The sequence below is a fragment of the Hyperolius riggenbachi genome, chromosome 2 (assembly GCF_040937935.1).
Source record: "Hyperolius riggenbachi isolate aHypRig1 chromosome 2, aHypRig1.pri, whole genome shotgun sequence".
In the NCBI taxonomy this organism is placed as follows: domain Eukaryota; kingdom Metazoa; phylum Chordata; class Amphibia; order Anura; family Hyperoliidae; genus Hyperolius; species Hyperolius riggenbachi.
The window spans coordinates 351,661,522-351,681,067 of record NC_090647.1 but is presented as its reverse complement, the minus strand read 5'-3'; the positions used below and the strand labels follow the sequence as shown (position 1 = coordinate 351,681,067).

Genomic DNA, 19,546 nt, shown 5'->3' with positions numbered 1-19,546 from the left:
CCCCTGTACAGGTTGCTATAGAATTCTTTAAATTCTCTCAAAATTTCTGTGGTAGTGGATAGTTCGCAATTGTTAGCAGAGAGGATTCTGGGGATTGCAATAGAGGGTGATTGAGTTTTAACTAAATTAGCCAGAATTTTACTGGATTTATTGCCCCATTCGAACAATTTTTGATGACCTATGAATTCTTTACGTTTTGCTCTATTTAGTAGTTTCAGCTCATGAGCTCGTCTAGCCCCGATCCAGGCCTGATAACTATCCATTGAACGAGATAACTCAAAAGTTTCCCTTGCCGCTAACATCGATGCCTCAGTAGCAATTATGTAAGCTTCATCATTTTTAAGTATAATCCCTTTTATGTGCCCAAAGTGACCCCGCAGAGCGGCCTTCGAAGCATCCCATACTATATCCATGGAGGCAGACCCCTGATTCAGATGCCAGTACTCAGCCATTTGGTTTTTACAGTGATCTAGTACTGTTTGATCTTGTAACCATTTAACTCCCAATCTCATACCCCTAATCCCAGGTCCTGAGCCAGCTAGCAATGTACCAATCATAGGAGAGTGATCTGAAATTCCATGAGGCAGATAGTTAATGCTGTTAATTTTAGAAAGTAGATCATATGTGCCTAGCATCATATCTATTCGCGACATGGATCTGGAGGGATCAGAGAAGGAGGAGAAGGTGGTTTTATTTGGGTTACTCCAACGCCATATATCATGAAGGCAATGCTTCTGAACCCAATCTTTAAAGGAATTATAGCCCCTTTGTTCACCCGAACTGGATTTATCCAAAGTAGGATCAAGAATAGTATTAAAGTCCCCACAAAGAAGAATGGGGGCAGGGGGCATATCGTAAATATGCGAGAACATTTTTTCCAGGACAGAGACATGAAATGGTGGGGGGACATACACAGATGCAATTGTCAGCATACGACCTTCCACAGTAAATTGTATAATAACAAATCTGCCCAAATGGTCAGAGTGCACAGACACGACTTTGATTGGTGCTTTTTTTGCAATTAAAATGACAGTGCCTCTAGAATAATTGGAGTGCTGTGCGGCATATACATTCGCTATCCAGGGTTTCCTAAGGCACGCTAGTTTTGCTCCGACTAAATGTGTCTCCTGAAGACACATAACACAAGGATTATGTTTTTTCATGTAATCAAATACCAGGCGACGCTTGATGGGATGGTTCATGCCTCTTACGTTCCAGGACAGTATTTTAAAGTCAGCCATTGTCAAAGAACAGTGGAGACATAAATGGACTCGCATATTCTACAGCCAATAGAGACATTAATACATATAATTGCACTGTCATTAAAAAGGGGAGAAACATATCCCAACCAACCTCAACCCACCCCGCAAGCTGTCTAAAACTACAACCCGCCTTAAACCCAAACCCCTGCAGCATACAGAGACGTTAGCTAGAGATGTTAGCTCCAGAGTCCAGAGAAACATACATTTCACAGACAGCTATTAAATAAGGCTTCGTAGTATTGACTCCTTATATCACACACCGCTGCCATCATATATAATGACCAGAAAACATAACTCAAAGTCATAAGTATTATAACCAGAGCAGAGATAGTACATCTGCCATTTGACCAAATATGTATTTGCTGCATAGCTGTTAGGTAGTTCCAAACATACGTGTTTTTAAAGGTACCGCAGTTCCTGAAAATATGGCACATATAATAAGATCATGTCTTTTAGCATTCACCTTATTGCTATATATTCTATTATAACACGCAGTACTTGGAAGGCACAGAAATATCAGTGAACTTATAGCATTAGAGCATACAAGGAGCCTAGGTATCATGAGGCTGTATATGGCTTAGGTATGATCTTTTAGGTTAGTGAACACGGCGCCGTGCTGGTGGGGAGATTCTAGGCCTGTCCATGCCAATCGATCCCAGCCACTTAACTGCGTCATGCGGATCGGTAAAAAACAAAACACGTTCTTCATGCACAACACGCAGCTTAGCTGGGAACATCATGCTGTAACTTATACTTTTATCTCGAAGAATTTTTTTAACATCCAGAAATGCAAGTCTTTGTTTTTGTACATCCACTGAAAAATCATGGTATATATGGACATCCGCCCCATTAAATTGAATTGGTGCTTTCGCTATTCTTGCTGCTCTCAGAATATCAGTTTTGTCTCTGTAATTCAGAAACTTAGCGATCAAGGGTCTTGGAGCTGCGCCTGGTTTAGGGGGGCCGCTAGGAATTCTGTGGGCTCTTTCAATGGAGAAAAGCTTAGAGGGATTGAATTCAGAAAGGGAGGAGGTGATCCATTCCTCCAGAAACTCCTCAGCAGAAGTACCTTCAGCTTTTTCTGGGAATCCCACGAAACGTAGGTTATTCCGCCTAGATCTATTCTCAAGGTCAGAAAGCTTGAAAGAGTGAGCATCAGTAATTTTATTGTGGTAATGCATATCTGACTGTAGTGGCCTAATATCATCTTCTAGGTTACTTATGCGTTTTTCTGTCTCGCTGGTGCGATCTCTAAGTTTGTGCATATCTGCTTTCACAAATGTCAGCTCTGATTGTATGGAGTCCAGTTTGCCTGATAGGGAGGATTTTAGCTCCAGGATGGCCTCTAAAAGCTGCATTCTAAAAGGCTCCGCATCTGCATTTGGGCCTAGTGCTGCATCCGCAGCCATCTTGTCCCCAGGCTCAGCTCCTATGTTCGCAGCATTCTGCGTGTACTCACTGCGGGCGGTTGCCGGTGGTATAGGCGATCTGCAGGCTTCTTCCTCTACCCCTTCCAGTGGGATTGTATCATCCAGTGGGTCCTGTGCTGCGGATTCTGCGGAGGGGGAGGATGTGCCGCCGCCATCTTTGGGGCCATGTGCGTATTTTGCCAGGCGTGCTGCGGCCGAACCAGCCTTGGGGATGCCATGTTTGTGCCTCCGAGAGTGCCAGGGGTGCTTAGCAGCAGTTGTCCGCCACAAGAGCAGGGAAAAGGGCTGTCTATAGCGGGCAGGATTATGCAGGATAATCGGACTCTGTGGAGCTCAGGAGCCGCGCGTCCTCACTGCTCCATAGCCAGACCACGCCCCCCCACTCTCATATCCTTCATCCCATTCTCTTATTCCTCGGATGTCCACTCTCTACCAATCAACCACAAATCTGTCTCACATTAAATGCCTGTATTAGCAGAAAAGCCATTTAACTTACATTAAAGGACCACTATCGTGAAAACGTGTAAAATGTAAAATACATGTAAACACATATACAAATAAGAAGTACGTTTCTTCCAGAGTAAAATGAGCCAGAAATTACTTTTCTCCTATGTTGCTGTCACTTACCATAGGTAGTAAAAACCTGGCAGAACTGGCAGGTTTTGGGCTAGTCCATGTCTTCATGGGGGATTCACTATATGGCCTTTATTCTTTATAAAGACACTTTTTGAAAAAGATTTATATAATGATGCTGGCCTTGCTCCCTGTACACTTTTTTGGCAGTTGGACAGAGCAACTATTCACTAAGTGCTTTTGAAAATAACGAAAACCCTGAGAACCCCCCATGAGGGGGTCGGTTTTGTTAATTTGTTTATTTTTATTACCTACTGTAAGTGACAGCAACATAGGAAAAAAAGTAATTTAGGCCAGATTTTACTCTGGAAGAAATGTACTTTATATTTGTATATGTTTACAAATATTTAAAATTGTATGCTTTCCGTGACAGTGGTCCTTTAAGCATCTTATTATAATGTGTAGAAGTATTAATAGATCTAATTCCACTTCTACATCCAACTTGTTCTTGCACATCTCAAAAATTTCCTTCCAAAACATTTTCATCCAGGTACAGTGCCAAAAGATAGAGAGGGGATGCATCTCTCTCCCACAATCTCCAAGCCCTCTGCTTCAGAGCCAGGAAACATCTCCATACCATCTCATTAAGTTTTTATATTTCATTTTCTGAACCCTACATGTAATAGAGGTCACATGTATATTTCAAAGTATCCTTACCCAACAATTTTGCCTATTTTTTTCCTCAATATCTATATGCTAATATTATTGAGCATTTGTATAGCACTGAAATATTCCACAGTGCTTTACATTGTGTATATAATGATGTAACTGTCTCTTAGAGATGCTCACAATCAAATTTGTATCATTGTTAGCCACTGTTTTAGGTTTTTATTGCAGAAGGCGGCAAATTTTTGGGGAATCCAATAAGCCTGTCTGTATGTTTTTTGGAAGAAACCAGAGTACCTGGAGGGAACACATTTAAGCATGGACGTTGAACATACCAATTTCATGCAGATAATGCCCTGGCCCAGATTTGAACCGGGGGTGGGGTGTTAGCAATGCTAGACTGCTATCCACGACACCAACATGCTGTCCAGCATCGCACTAAGAGCTTCTGTAATTAAACCCTTAGGGCTCGTTTCCACTAGTGCGGTGCGGAATCGCCTGCATTTCACCGCGGACGAAATCGCATGCGGGTGTGATTCCGCATGTGTTTTGCCGCAATTTCGCATAGGTAAGGGTATATGCGAATTTAACCAGGTCACTGCCTGTGTAAATTAACATTAACACCTATGCGAAATTGCATGCGAAATTGCGTCAAAAAACGCATGCTCAACCCGCATGCGATTTCCCTTTTAAAATACATTAGCGGCGATTCGCATGCATTCCTCTCGCACGCGAAATCTGACGGCTCTGCCGTGCAGATTTCAGCCGCACACAAAAACGCTCCCGCAGACGCACAAGTGGAAACAGCCCCATCCACTTGCATTGCCTATGCGAATCCGCATGCGGTTCGCTATAGTGGAAACGGGCTCTTATTCATACTTTACGGTTTTATAAACCTTAGACAAGCATGCTTATTATTTCCTTCCTCATGTAGAGCTTTTCAAAGGGTTTCATTTTTCTCATAGCATATTTATCATCAGGGATTAATCTAAAGCTGACCATGTTGATGATTATAAAGGGCATAAATCTCATCTTCTGTATAATCACTAACCTTCTTCTATTCCTTAATTGCTTAAAAATGTTAACGATCTTGCAACTTTACAATTCCCATAATATAATACCAGTATATAAAAATAGAAACCAGCTCCCATGGGAATAATGGTAAAGCACAGAGACAATCTCTAAAAATCTTCAGTGAATATAGGAAGATATCAAAGTATTATTTATAAGATGATCGCTACTAACCCTCCCAACAATAAAATCTGAGGGTGAATATATTTTCAGTGGTGGCGACATACAGTAAGCACACTGTTAGGACTGTCACCACAATAGCAGTCTATAATTCTAATAAGTAATTGAAGAACGATTGTAACCATTAGAAGATGCTTCTTCATCTCATTATCATATATCTGATTAGCAAGTCAAGCATTGCTCTCCATGACTACTTAAAGGGATACTTAAGTCAGGGCTAAAAAATGAGGTTAACTCACCTGGGGCTTCCCTCAGCCCCCTGCAGCTGATCGGTGCCCTCGTAGCTCCGGTCCGATGCTCCTGGACCCACCGGCGACGACTTCCGGTTTCGCCGTCACCGGCCGACAGGCAAGAAGGCCGCAATAGCAGTATAGAAGAATCACTCGCGTTCCCATGCCTGTCGGCCGGTGACGGCGAAACCGGAAGTAGTCGCCGGCGGGTCCGGGAGCATCGGACCGGAGCTGCGAGGGCACCGATCAGCTGCAGGGGGCTGAGGGAAGCCCCAGGTGAGTTAACCTCATTTTTTAGCCCTGACTTAAGTATCCCTTTAAGGCAAATATGAATACCTTCACTTTGTGGAGGCACAATAGTCATACATGAAGAAGATGGTTTAGTTTGAACGCGCCTGCCTTTGCATAATGTCTCTATCATTTTGTACCAAAGGAGTGTCTCATGGAGGGAAACAAACACAAGGGGGCATACAGGTCCTTCTAAAAAAATTAGCATATTGTGATAAAGTTCATTATTTTCTGTAATGTACTGATAAACATTAGACTTTCATATATTTTAGATTCATTACACACAACTGAAGTAGTTCAAGCCTTTTATTGTTTTAATATTGATTATTTTGGCATACAGTTCATGAAAACCCAAAATTCCTATCTCAAAAAATTAGCATATTTCATCCGACCAATAAAAGAAAAGTGTTTTTAAAACAAAAAAAAGTCAACCTTCAAATAATTATGTTCAGTTATGCACTACTTGGTCGGAAATCCTTTTGCAGAAATGACTGCTTCAATGCGGCGTGGCATGGAGGCAATCAGCCTGTGGCACTGCTCAGGTGTTATGGAGGCCCAGGATGCTTCGATAGCGGCTTTAAAGAGTAACTGTCAGGCTGCAAAAGCTAATTTAAACCTCTATTCTCCTGTGTTAAACAGTTTATAAGGAAGCCAAAAAGGCAATACTGAAGTTAAAAATCTCTCTTACTTTTGATGTGTGCTGAACGGCAAGGCTGTTATTCCCAAGCTCTTAAAAGTACGAGAGGCCGCAAAACATACAGGCAAAGCATTCTGGGGCTGCTTCTTCCCACCTTGGGTCCTCCCCTCGGCTGCTAGTGAGACGTTACAGGCCCAAGTTACAGCAGCTTGTAACTCAGCCCAGCTCACAGCACTGAAAAATCACGGCATATGTTCCGTTAGAGTATAGTGCATGAGTCCGCTATTGTTCCTAGCCACATGGCTAATTAATATTCACTGCACAGTAGTGTTGTCCGGATCATGAACCATTAGGATCTTTTTTGTGAGTCGAATCATCAGGAAGCAGGGAGGACATGACGACACAATTAGCTTCATAGGAGACAGACAAACATGGAACCTGCCATGAGCTGTCAGGAGCATCATTCTCTGCAAATACTATATAAAAATTCTGTGAAATCCAAACGTGGACAGTGAAATGCATATGTAATGTAAGTACAGCCAATATTTAGCTACTGATATATGTGTTTTTTTTCTCTGAGACCTTATACCTAACAGCTCCTCTTTAACCACTTGAGGACCTAGGGCTTTCTACCCCTTAAGGACCGGCCACTTTTTTTCCATTCAGACCACTGCAGCTTTCACAGTTTATTGCTCGCTCATACAACCTACCACCTAAATGAATTTTGGCTCCTTTTCTTGTCACTAATAAAGCTTTCTTTTGGTGCTATTTGATTGCTCCTGCGATTTTTACTTTTTATTATATTCATCAAAAAAGACATGAATTTTGGCAAAAAAATGATTTTTTTAACTTTCTGTGCTGACATTTTTCAAATAAAGTAAAATTTCTGTATACATGCAGCGTGAAAAATGTGGACAAACATGTTTTTGATAAAAAAAAACCCCATTCAGTGTATATTTATTGGTTTGGGTAAAAGTTATAGCGTTTACAAACTATGGTGCAAAAAGTGAATTTTCCCATTTTCAAGCATCTCTGACTTTTCTGACCCCCTGTCATGTTTCATGAGGGGCTAGAATTCCAGGATAGTATAAATACCCCCCAAATGACCCCATTTTGGAAAGAAGACATCCCAAAGTATTCACTGAGAGGCATAGTGAGTTCATAGAAGATATTATTTTTTGTCACAAGTAAGCGGAAAATGACACTTTGTGAGAAAAAAAAAAGTTTCCATTTCTTCTAACTTGCGACAAAAAAAAAATGAAATCTGCCACGGACTCACCATGCCCCTCTCTGAATACCTTGAAGGGTCTACTTTCCAAAATGGGGTCATTTGTGGGGTGTGTTTACTGTCCTGACATTTTGGGGGGTGCTAAATTGTAAGCACCCCTGTAAAGCCTAAAGGTGCTCATTGGACTTTGGACCCCTTAGCGCAGTTAGGCTGCAAAAAAGTGCCACACATGTGGTATTGCCGTACTCAGGAGAAGTAGTATAATGTGTTTTGGGGTGTATTTTTACACATACCCATGCTGGGTGGGAGAAATATCTCTGTAAATGACAATTTGTTAATTTTTTTTACACACAATTGTCCATTTACAGAGATCTTTCTCCCACTCAGCATGGGTATGTGTAAAAATACACCACAAAACACATTATACTACTTCTCCTGAGTACGGCGATACCACATGTGTGGCACTTTTTTGCACCCTAACTGCGCTAAAGGGCCCAAAGTCCAATGAGTACCTTTAGGATTTCACAGGTCATTTTGAGAAATTTCGTTCCAAGACTACTCCTCACGGTTTAGGGCCCCTAAAATGCCAGGGCAGTATAGGAACCCCACAAATGACCCCATTTTAGAAAGAAGACACCCCAAGGTATTCCGTTAGGAGTATGGTGAGTTCATAGAAGATTTTATTTTTTGTCAAAAGTTAGCGGAAAATGACACTTTGTGAAAAAACACAATTAAAATCAATTTCCGCTAACTTGTGACAAAAAATTAAATCTTCTATGAACTCGCCATACTACTAACGGAATACCTTGGGGTGTCTTCTTTCTAAAATGGGGTCATTTGTGGGGTTCCTATACTGCCCTGGCATTTTAGCGGCCCTAAACCGTGAGGAGTAGTCTTGAAACGAAATTTCTCAAAATGACCTGTGAAATCCTAAAGGTACTCATTGGACTTTGGGCCCTTTAGCGCAGTTAGGGTGCAAAAAAGTGCCACACATGTGGTATCGCCATACTCGGGAGAAGTAGTACAATGTGTTTTGGGGTGTATTTTTACACATACCCATGCTGGGTGGGAGAAATACCTCTGTAAATGGACAATTGTGTGTAAAAAAATCAAAAGATTGTCATTTACAGAGGTATTTCTCCCACCCAGCATGGGTATGTGTAAAAATACACCCCAAAACACATTATACTACTTCTCCCGAGTACGGCGATACCACATGTGTGGCACTTTTTTGCACCCTAACTGCACTAAGGGGCCCAAAGTCCAATGAGTACCTTTAGGATTTCACAGGTCATTTTTGTTTCAAGACTACTCCTCGCGGTTTAGGGCCCCTAAAATGCCAGGGCACTATAGGAACCCCACTAATGACCCCATTTTAGAAAGAAGACACCCCAAGGTATTCTGTTAGTAGTATGGCGAGTTCATAGAAGATTTTATTTTTTGTCACAAGTTAGCGGAAATTGATTTTAATTGTGTTTTTTCACAAAGTGTCATTTTCCGCTAACTTGTGACAAAAAATAAAATCTTCTATGAACTCACCATACTCCGTACGGAATACCTTTGGGTGTCTTCTTTCTAGAATGGGGTCATTTGTGGGGTTCCTATACTGCCCTGGCATTTTAGGGGCCCTAAACCGTGAGGAGTAGTCTTGAAACCAAATGTCGCAAAATGACCTGTGAAATCCTAAAGGTACTCATTGGACTTTGGGCCCCTTAGCGTACTTAGGGTGTAAAAAAGTGCCACACATGTGGTACCGCCGTACTCAGGAGAAGTAGTATAATGCGTTTTGGGGTGTATTTTTACACATACCCATGCTAAGTGGGAGAAATATCTCTGTAAATGACAATTGTTTGATTTTTTTACACACAATTGTCCATTTACATAGAAATTTCTCCCACCCAGCATGGGTATGTGTAAAAATACACCCCAAAACACATTATACTACTTTTCCTGAGTACGGCGGTACCACATGTGTGACACTTTTTTGCAGCCTAGGTGCGCTAAGGGGCCCAACGTCCTATTCACAGATCATTTTGAAGCATTTGTTTTCTAGACTACTCCTCGCGGTTTAGGGCCCCTAAAATGCCAGGGCAGTATAGGAACCCCACAAGTGACCCCATTTTAGAAAGAAGACACCCCAAGGTATTCCGTTAGGTGTATGGCGAGTTCATAGAAGATTTTATTTTTTGTCACAAGTTAGTGAAAAATTACACTTTGGCTATCATTCATGAACAGGCTGTCGGTAAGGGGAACCCGTGCGGGAGAATACCGCCGTCGGTAGTTTATCCTTCTGGGTGGTCATTCATAAAGTTTGTGCCTGGGGCGGTAGCAGTGCGGAGGTTTTCTGGAGAATGGTGTCGGTAGGCGGGCGGTAGGCATGCGGAAACTGAAAAGCTGGCCGAGTCCCTCCATGCGGTGCTCTCTCTGCTGCTGTGTGGGAGGTCCGTCCCATTCACTTACATGTATTCCGCAAGCTTCCCGCTACATCCAGGGGATCGGTAATCCCCTTCCGCATACCGCTATGCGGAAATGTTTATGAATGAACATTTTGCTACTTTTTCTGGATACCTGCGTATCCACACTGCACAAGGCGGTACGTTGTCACTCTGCACGGGAATGTCAGCTCCGCATGCGGAAAGAGGCTTTATGAATGCACAACTTGCTCAGTGCTCGGTAAAGTCAGCGGTATTACGCTTTTCCGCATGCGGGAATGCTTTATGAATGATAGCCTTTGTGAAAAAAAACCAATAAAAATTAATTTCCGCTAACTTTTGACAAAAAATAAAATCTTCTATGAACTCGTCATACACCTAACAGAATACCTTGGGGTGTCTTTTTTTCTAAAATGGGGTCACTTGTGGGGTTCCTATACCGCCCTGGCATTTTACAGGCCCAAAACCGTGAGTAGTCTGGAAACCAAATGTCTCAAAATGACTGTTCAGGGGTATAAGCATCTGCAAATTTTGATGACAGGTGGTCTATGAGGGGGCGAATTTTGTGGAACCGGTCATAAGCAGGGTGGCCTTTTAGATGACAGGTTGTATTGGGCCTGATCTGATGGATAGGAGTGCTAGGGGGGTGACAGGAGGTGATTGATGGGTGTCTCAGGGGGTGGTTAGAGGGGAAAATAGATGCAATCAATGCACTGGCGAGGTGATCAGGGCTGGGGTCTGAGGGCATTCTGAGGGTGTGGGCGGGTGATTGAGTGCCCTAGGGGCAGATAGGGGTCTAATCTGATTGATGGGTAATTAGTGGGTGTTTAGGGTAGAGAATAGATGGAAACACTGCGCTTGGGTGGTGATCTGATGTCGGATCTGCGGGCGATCTATTGGTGTGGGTGGGTGATCAGTTTGCCCGCAAGGGGCAGGTTAGGGGCTGATTGATGGGTGGCAGTGACAGCGGGTGATTGATGGGTGGCAGTGACAGGGGGTGATTGATGGGTGATAGGTGATTGGCAGGTGATCAGTGGGTTATTACAGGGAAGGACAGATGTAAATATTGCACTGGCGAATTGATAAGGGGGGGGGGGGGGTCTGAGGGCAATCTGAGCGTGTAGGCGGGTGATTGGGTGCCCGCAAGGGGCAGATTAGGGTCTGATCTGATGGGTAACAGTGACAGGTGGTGATAGGGGGTGATTGATGGGTAATTAGTGGGTGTTTAGAGGAGAGAATAGATGTAAACGCTGCGCTTGGGTGGTGATAACAGATGTAAATGATACATTTGGGAGGTAATCTGACGGCGGGTTTGCGGGCGATCTAATGGTGTGGGTGGGTGATCAGATTGCCCGCAAGGGGCAGGTTAGGGGCTGATTGATGGGTGGCAGTGACAGGGGGTGACAGGGGGCGATAGGTGATTTGCAGGTGATTGACAGGTGATCAGTGGGTTATTACAGGGAAGAACAGATGTAATTAATGCACTGGTGAATTGATAAGGGGGGGGTCAGAGGGCAATCTGAGCGTGTGGGCGGGTGATTGGGTGCCCGCAAGGGGCAGATTAGGGTCTGATCTGATAGGTAACAGTGACAGGTGGTGATAGGGGGTCATTGATGGGTAATTAGTGGGTGTTTAGAGAAGATAACAGATGTAAACGATACATTTGGGAGGTAATCTGACGGCGGGTTTGCGGGCGATCTAATGGTGTGGGTGGGTGATCAGATTGCCCGCAAGGGGCAGGTTAGGGGCTGATTGAAGGGTGGCAGTGACAGGGGGTGATTGATGGGTGATAGGTGATTGGCAGGTGATCAGTGGGTTATTACAGGGAAGAACAGATGTAATTAATGCACTGGTGAATTGATAAGGGGGGGTCAGAGGGCAATCTGAGCGTGTGGGCGGGTGATTGGGTGCCCGCAAGGGGCAGATTAGGGTCTGATCTGATAGGTAAAAGTGACAGGTGGTGATAGGGGGTGATTGATGGGTAATTAGTGGGTGTTTAGAGGAGAGAATAGATGTAAACAATGGATTTGGGAGGTGATCTGATGTCGGATCTGTGGGCGATCTATTGGTGTGGGGGGGGGGGGTGATCAGATTGCCCGCAAGGGGCAGGTTAGGGGCTGATTGATGGGTGGCAGTGACAGGGGGTGATTGACAGGTGATCAGGGGGATAGATGCATACAGTAAACAGGGGGGGGGGGGGTCTGGGCGGGGTCTGGGGAGAATCTGAGGGGTGGGGGGTGATCAGGAGGGGGCAGGGAGCAGGGGGGGGGATAAAAAAAAAATAGCGTTGACAGATAGTGACAGGGAGTGATTGATGGGTGATTAGGGGGGTGATTGGGTGCAAACAGGGGTCTGGGGGGTGGGCAGGGGGGGGTCTGATGGGTGCTGTGGGCGATCTGGGGCGGGGCAGGAGAAATCAGTGTGCTTGGGTGCAGACTAGGGTGGCTGCAGCCTGCCCTGGTGGTCCCTCGGACACTGGGACCACCAGGGCAGGAGGCAGCCTGTATAATACACTTTGTAAACATTACAAAGTGTATTATACACTTTGTATGCGGCGATCGCGGGGTTAACATCCCGCCGGCGCTTCCGTATAGCCGGCGGGATGTTGCGGCGGGCGAGCGGTGACAGGCGCCGGCGGAGGATCGCGTCACGGATGACGCGATCGCTCCGCCCATGCCCTTAGAAGGACGACCGCCGCCTCTGTGGGTGAGCCGGTCCTTCAGGGCTCCACTTCCCGGCCGCCTCTGTGCGTTAGGCGGTCGGGAAGTGGTTAAGCTCATCCAGAGTGTTGGGTCTTGCATCTCTCCTTTCTCTTCACAATATCCCACAGATTCTCTATGAGGTTAAGGTCAGGAGAGTTGTCAGTCCAATTGAGCACAGTAATACCATGGTCAGTAAACCATTTACCAGTGGTTTTGGCACTGTGAGCAGATGCCAGGTCGTGCTGAAAAATGAAATCTTCATCTCCATAAAGCTTTTCAGCAGATAGAAGCATAAAGTGCTCCAAAATCTGCTGATAGCTAGCTGCATTGACCCTGCCCTTGATAAAACACAGTGGACTAACACCCCAGACCATCACTGACTGTGGGTACTTGACACTGGACTTCAGGCATTTTGTCATTTCCCTCTCCCCAGTCTTCCTCCAGACTCTGGCACCTTGATTTCCGAATGACATGCAAAAGTTGCTTTCATCCGAAAAAAGTACTTTGGACCACTGAGCAACAGTCCAGTGCTGCTTCTCTGTAGCCCAGGTCAGGCGCTTCTGCCGATGTTTCTGGTTCAAAAGTGGCTTGACCTGGAGAATGCGGCACCTGTAGCCCATTTCCTGCACACGCCTGTACACGGTGGCTCTGGATGTTTCTACTCCAGACTCAATGCACTGCTTCCGCAGGTCCCCCAAGGTCTGGAATCGATCCTTCTCCACAATCTTCCTCAGGGTCCGGTCACCTCTTCTCGTTGTGCAGCGTTTTCTCCCACAGACTTCCCACTGAGGTGCCTTGATACAGCACTCTGGGAACAGCCTATTTGTTCAGAAATTTCTTTCTGTGTCTATCCCTCTTGCTTGAGGGTGTCAATAATGGCCTTCTGGACAGCAGTCAGGTCGGCAGTCTTACCCATGATTGCGGTTTTGAGTAATGAACCAGGCTGGGAGTTTTTAAAAGCCTCCGGAATCTTTTGCAGGTGTTTAGAGTTAATTAGTTGATTCAGATGATTAGGTTAATAGCTTGTTTAGAGAACCTTTTCATGATATGCTAATTTTTTGAGATAGGAATTTTGGGTTTTCATGAGCTGTATGCCAAAATCATCAATATTAAAACAATAAAAGGCTTGAAATACTTCAGTTGTGTGTAATGAATCTAAAATATATGAAAGTCTAATGTTTATCAGTACATTACAAAAAATAATGAACTTTATCACAATATGCTAATTTTTTGAGAAGGACCTGTAGGATGCACTAAGTTTATCAATAATGGGAAAGGTAGTGTTATACGAACAAAGGTGACTGCTAACAGCAACCACTATCTGGGTGTATGGGCAACTGCCAGTCTCAAACTCTGGATGTAAACTGCAGTAAAAACACTCACAAAAAAAAAAACCCTTAAATAAACATATTTGCTCCTCTGCTCCCTCAATTGTCATTCCTCTAAACGGAGGCTAACTCCAATTATAAGCGAATGCTGTCTCTCTGGCCAGAAAGAAAAAGATACTGTAGTGCAGTTTGTGCTTACTGTCAGCACCCACGAGTAAATGCACTTTCCTGAGAAAACTTGATTTAATGGCAAGTTTTCCCCAATGCATTCATTATTGTGCGCTACCAACAATTGGCGCAGTCTGCACGATTTTGTTATTTCTAGCTTGCCATACTTAGCGCTATGGCTGGCCTGCCCACATGCTGACATATGCGGAAGGTCTGAGAAACACCATGTTGATGATGCCAACATTAGGAAGAAATTGTTTGCTTGCAACTCCCTAGAGGAAGCCTCACTTGTAGGAGATCCTTGTTGATGGAGAAGAGGGTCAAATGGGTTTTATATGAGGTAAAAAGATCAAAAGGAAAGTGTTTCTTTGTGGAATAGCAGAGTCCCAAGTACTTGGTGAATGTCTGACAGATTGGGTTTGGTGGAGGCATACACTATTTTTGGTCTGATAAGCTAAAATGGTGGAAGGCCTTGAATGTTAACACTTTCACCATATTTGATGGACACTTATTGAAGTGATGCAGTTGTATTGATAACACCATACTGTTTAATCTAGGGCACAATTGTGTTTTTGGCACTAGTCTACTTTAGGAGACGCAGCAGGAATTCCCACATACTAGCGGCGCTCACTCACTTAAGAAACGAATTGCGCTGCTCCTGTGCAATGTAAGTGAATAAAAATTATAACATCTTGTAGCTGACAAATACACCTAACTAAATAAGAAAAAGCCTGATACTTACTGAGAACAAGCCGTCAGAGGGAGTTCCCTCCTTGTCGTCCATCTTGCATCGTAGTGCTCAGCCAGTCCTGGCTTCTCATTAGTTTCTTTGTTCCCGAGTTTAAAAAAAAAAAAAAAAAAAAACACTTGCGCCAGTACTCCACCTAGTGATGGAAAATGATATAACAGTAAAGGATCTAATATTAAATTATTATTAATTTAGTTTTTTTCTTAATTTATGAATTTATTTTTTTGGTGTATTTTAAACAAACTATTTGCTTTACTGGACTCTATTGAGCACTTGCTATGTGAATTACTAGTGCCCACTATTAGTAGCTGCACTTAGAGGGTGCCGGGGCCAGCCGCTATGCTATTTAGTAGTAAAGTTGGGGGGAGGGGGGGGGGGTGGAGTTAAGGTTTAGAGTTTAGGGTTAAGGAGGGGGGGGGGGGGGGAAGAGGTTAAGGTTTAGGGGGTTAAGGAGGGGGAAGGTTAAGGTTTTTAGTAGCCGCAGTACACCTAACCCTTAACCTCTCATTCCTAAGCTCTCCCCCACCTTCACCCCTAACCTCCCCACCTTAGCACTACGTGCCCTCTATTAAAAGTTGCAGTTTGCAAAGTGGGCAGCCCACGCTATTTAGCAGACGTGCAAATGATTCCAGTAAAGCAAAATATTAAAATACACAAATAAAAAAAATAATTAAAATACATAAATTACATATAAAAGAAAACAAAACTTAAAATGAATAATAATAATTTAATATTATATCCTTTACTTTTATTTTCCACCACTAGGTGGAGTGCTGGAGCAAGTTCTTTTTTTTCCCCTCAGGAACAAAGGAAGCACTCAGAAGCCTGGGATGACGACAAACTACAAGTCAAGATGGCCAACGAGAAAGGAACTTTGCTGATCCGACAGCTCTCTCTCGGTAAGTATCAGGTTTTGGGGTTTCTTTACACATTTCATTGGTAAATTTGTCAGCTATAAGCTGACATAATTTGTATTCAATAACATGGCACGGTAGCGATGCAATTTGTTTCTAAAGTGAGTAAGTGGAGCTAGTCTATGGGGATTTCCGCTGGGTCCCCTAAAGTAGACTAGTGCTATGTTGTTTTTTTTCTGTGGCATTGCATATGCCTACCTGCTTGCATTGCACAGAAAGAAAAATGGTTGCACTGTGTTCTTGATGAAAGATGGCAGAGTCTGCCCGCTATAGTAGACACAAGATAAACCCACACTTTCCCTTTAAAGATGCATACTCTTTACCATAAAGACGTAAAAGTTAATTGCTGTAAATTTAAATGCAGGGTGCACAGTGCTGCAATTTAGTTTTTTGCTTGATAGAATCCAGAAAAGACACAAGCATTCACAGCCGTACGGAGATAAGAACACTGAGAATTCCTGTAAACCACTGTATCGTTGCTATGGATGCAAGGAAGAATAATTAAAATTGTTCAGCCTGTCAAAAAAATAACAGTTCATAATACCGAAGAGAGAAAAAAAAAATCAGTAGCAAATTCCAAAATTGTGGTTTTGTTCATTTTTATAGCAATGTTTTCACAAAATCAGATATAACAATTCAGAAGATAAAGTTGTGCATAAAATGTACTAAGATCTACCTACCTTTTCCATTGCTACTGGCTTCTTAAAATGCTGAGACTGTTTTTCCAATTTTCCTACATTTGCTTCCCCTCCACCAATTTCACAAGGAAAATACTGTACATCTCAGATTAAAAAAAAGTGTTTATTAGTTTGATATACAGTTAGGTCCATTAATATTTGGACAAAGACAATTTTTTTTCTAACTTTGGTTCTGTACATTACCACAATGAATTTTAAAAGAAACGCCTCAGATGCAGTTGAAGTGCAGACATTCAGCTTCAATTCAGTGGGGTGAACAAAACTATTGCATAAAAATGTGAGGCAACTAAAGCATTTTTTTTAACACAATCCCTTCTTTACAGGGGCTCAAAAGTAATTGGACAATTTAAAGGATACCTGGGGTGACGTGTATCTACAGTGCCTAGCACACAAATAACTGTACTGTGTTTCCTTTTTTCTTTCTCTGCCTGAAGGAGTTAAATATCAGGTATGCAAGTGGCAGTTCCTATCTGGGTCAGGACTGAGACTACAGTGTGACCCTCACTGATAAGAAATTACAACACTATCCTAGCAGAAAAATGGCTTCTGAGAGAAGGAAAGAGTTAAAAAGGGTCAATAGTTCATAGATTTTAGCTCTGGCATACTTCAGTAAATGTGTAATTGAACAAAAACAACAGTAACAACTTGAAAAGTAGGTTTAAATATAAAACTGTGGAAGATCTTAAAAATGTCATTTTTAGGAGAAGGAAGATAGATACAATTGTTTATTTCATTTATTTTTTCAACTAGTATGTCCTTTAAATAACTGGAAAAAAATGTTAATTTCTAATACTTGGTTGAAAACATGTTTCTGGCAATGAGAGCCTGAAGTCTTGAACTCGTGGATATCACCAGATGCTGGGTTTCCTCCTTTATACTGCCTTGCCAGGCCTTTGCTGCAGCAGCCTTCAGTTGCTGTTTATGGGCCTTTTTGTCTGAAGTTTATCCCTTAAGTGAAATGCATGCTCAATTGGGTTAAGATCACTTGACTGGGTTGGCCATTCAAGAATTTTCCACTTTTTTGCTTTAATAAAACTCTGGGTTGCTTTGGCTGTGTTTTGGGTCATTGTCCATATGTATAATGAAACTCCGTCCACTTGATTTGATTGCATTTAGCTGGATTTGACCAGACAGTATGTCTCTGAACACTTTAGAATTCATTAGGTTGCTTCTGTCCTATATCATCAATAAACACTAGAATCCCAGTGCCACTGGCAGCCATGCACGGCCAAGCCATCACACTGCATCCACTGTGTTTTACAGATGATGTGGTATGCTTTGGATAATAAGCTGTTCCATGCCTTTCCCATACTTTTTCTTGCCATCATTCAGGAATAGGTTGATCTTGGTTTTGTCTATCCAAAACATGTTTTTCCAGAACTGTACAAGCTTTTTTTATATGCTCTTTAGCAAAGTTAAATCTAGCCTTTGTATTCTTGAGACTTATGAGTTGCTTGCACCTTGCAGTGCATCCTCTGTATTTACGTCCATGCAGTCTTCTCTTTATGGTAGACTTGGATATCGATACGCCTACCCCCTGGAGAGTGTTTTTCACTTGGTTGGCTGTTGGGAAGAGGTTTCTCTTCACCATGGAAATGAAAATCATAATCATACACCACCATTATTGCTGGGAGGGAGGAGGCGTCCCAAGAATGTGATGTGTGGAAGGGATAATGTCAGCTGGATAAAACATAAGGCTTACCTCTTAAAGAAGGGGGTAGTCCATATAGATGAACACAATTTTTAATAGAAACCAGACACTTGAATGATAACGTATTTTGCGGACCAGTGTTCTCCCCAGGCTCTTTTAGCCGGGTGCTCCACCCGGCTAATTTTGGTGAGCACCCGGCTGTCATCGGCTCACCTTCTCTGCATTCTCTCATCTCGCCCCACCCAGCTACTTTATCATGCCACCCGGCTGGAGAAAATTTCTGGGGAGAACACTGCGGACCACAGTCCGCTTCCTCAGATCAAATAACAAAAAGTGGCTTAATACTAGCGTTTTGCAAGCAGGGAGCGCCTCTATGACAAGGTAATATAAAATTGTAATGGTATGGTACAGAACCAAAATTAAAAAGGTTGTCTTGTCCAAATATTTATGTACCTAACTATAAGTGTTTCTTTATGTGCCTTGAGTGTTGTTAGATCTTGCCTAAAAGGCTGTGCTGGCAAAAGGTTTGAGACTTGGGAGCCTGGTACATTTAGGCCACATTATAACCACAAAAAAATGGCACCATGCTATGAAGATACAGTGGGCGCATCACTTCTTTCCATAGAATAAAACCATTGGCCACGTCACAACCATGTGTAAAAACATTACACTTAAGAGATAATTTTTTTAAGCATTCTAAAACAATTTTATTTGTGGGGATTTGACAGAATTTACCTGCCTGGAGTACAAAATTGGTAGAAACTGCCCTGAATCCACTGATCACAACTTTAGAGGCTACATTGCCCTTTCAAGGGGTCTGGAGGATAGATGATTGGAGCAGTAACTTCAAGGTATATCTTCAGGATCCCAACCTCATTGTATGGAAAGCTCATTCCTTTAAATGATAGGGATTTGGATATAAAAACAAGAGGGATAATCTCCTTATTCATGTGGAAATTAGACTGGCACACAAGGCAAGCCTAGAGGGAGATGTACAGCTGCCTTGTTAATGTATAACTACGGTAGGTAAGGTGGTGTGGCCGACAAGCCTGCCAGATCGGACACCCACTAGATAGCAGTACAGGTGACCAGATAAGACAATTTTTAAGAAAGATTACAATAAGGTCCTTTTACCAAGGGTTCAAAGTGGCCCTTTGAGCATCAACAGCACTTGGTTCAGGATCCAGGACAGAAGTGTTTGTAGCAGTTTTGGCTTCAGGCCAGCCTAAAGAAAGTTCAGCACTCTGGCTCTAAAGTAGATGCTAGTTTAGGATAGTCCCCACCAATGGTAATTGTTGAAAGAGGATGACATTTTGCCTCTTTTCTGAATGGATGTACAG

The 19,546-nt window shown here is 43.0% G+C and overlaps 1 protein-coding gene across 6 annotated transcripts in view; it reads right to left on the bottom strand.

Moving 5' to 3' along the window:
- The window catches only part of RBBP5 (RB binding protein 5, histone lysine methyltransferase complex subunit), a 157,367-nt gene that overhangs the window by 40,373 nt on the left and 97,448 nt on the right, over positions 1-19,546 (bottom strand). For 3 of the 6 annotated variants that reach the window (XR_011026366.1, XM_068269589.1, XM_068269586.1), the window contains exon 14: positions 14,938-15,079. The exons of the other annotated variants lie outside the window; for them this stretch is intronic. Coding sequence is in view for 2 of the 3 variants with exons in the window: in XM_068269589.1 (XP_068125690.1) it covers positions 14,938-15,079 (142 nt within the window). In the remaining variant the exon portion in view is untranslated. The remainder of the gene's footprint in view (positions 1-14,937; positions 15,080-19,546) is intronic. 6 annotated transcript variants of the gene reach the window in all.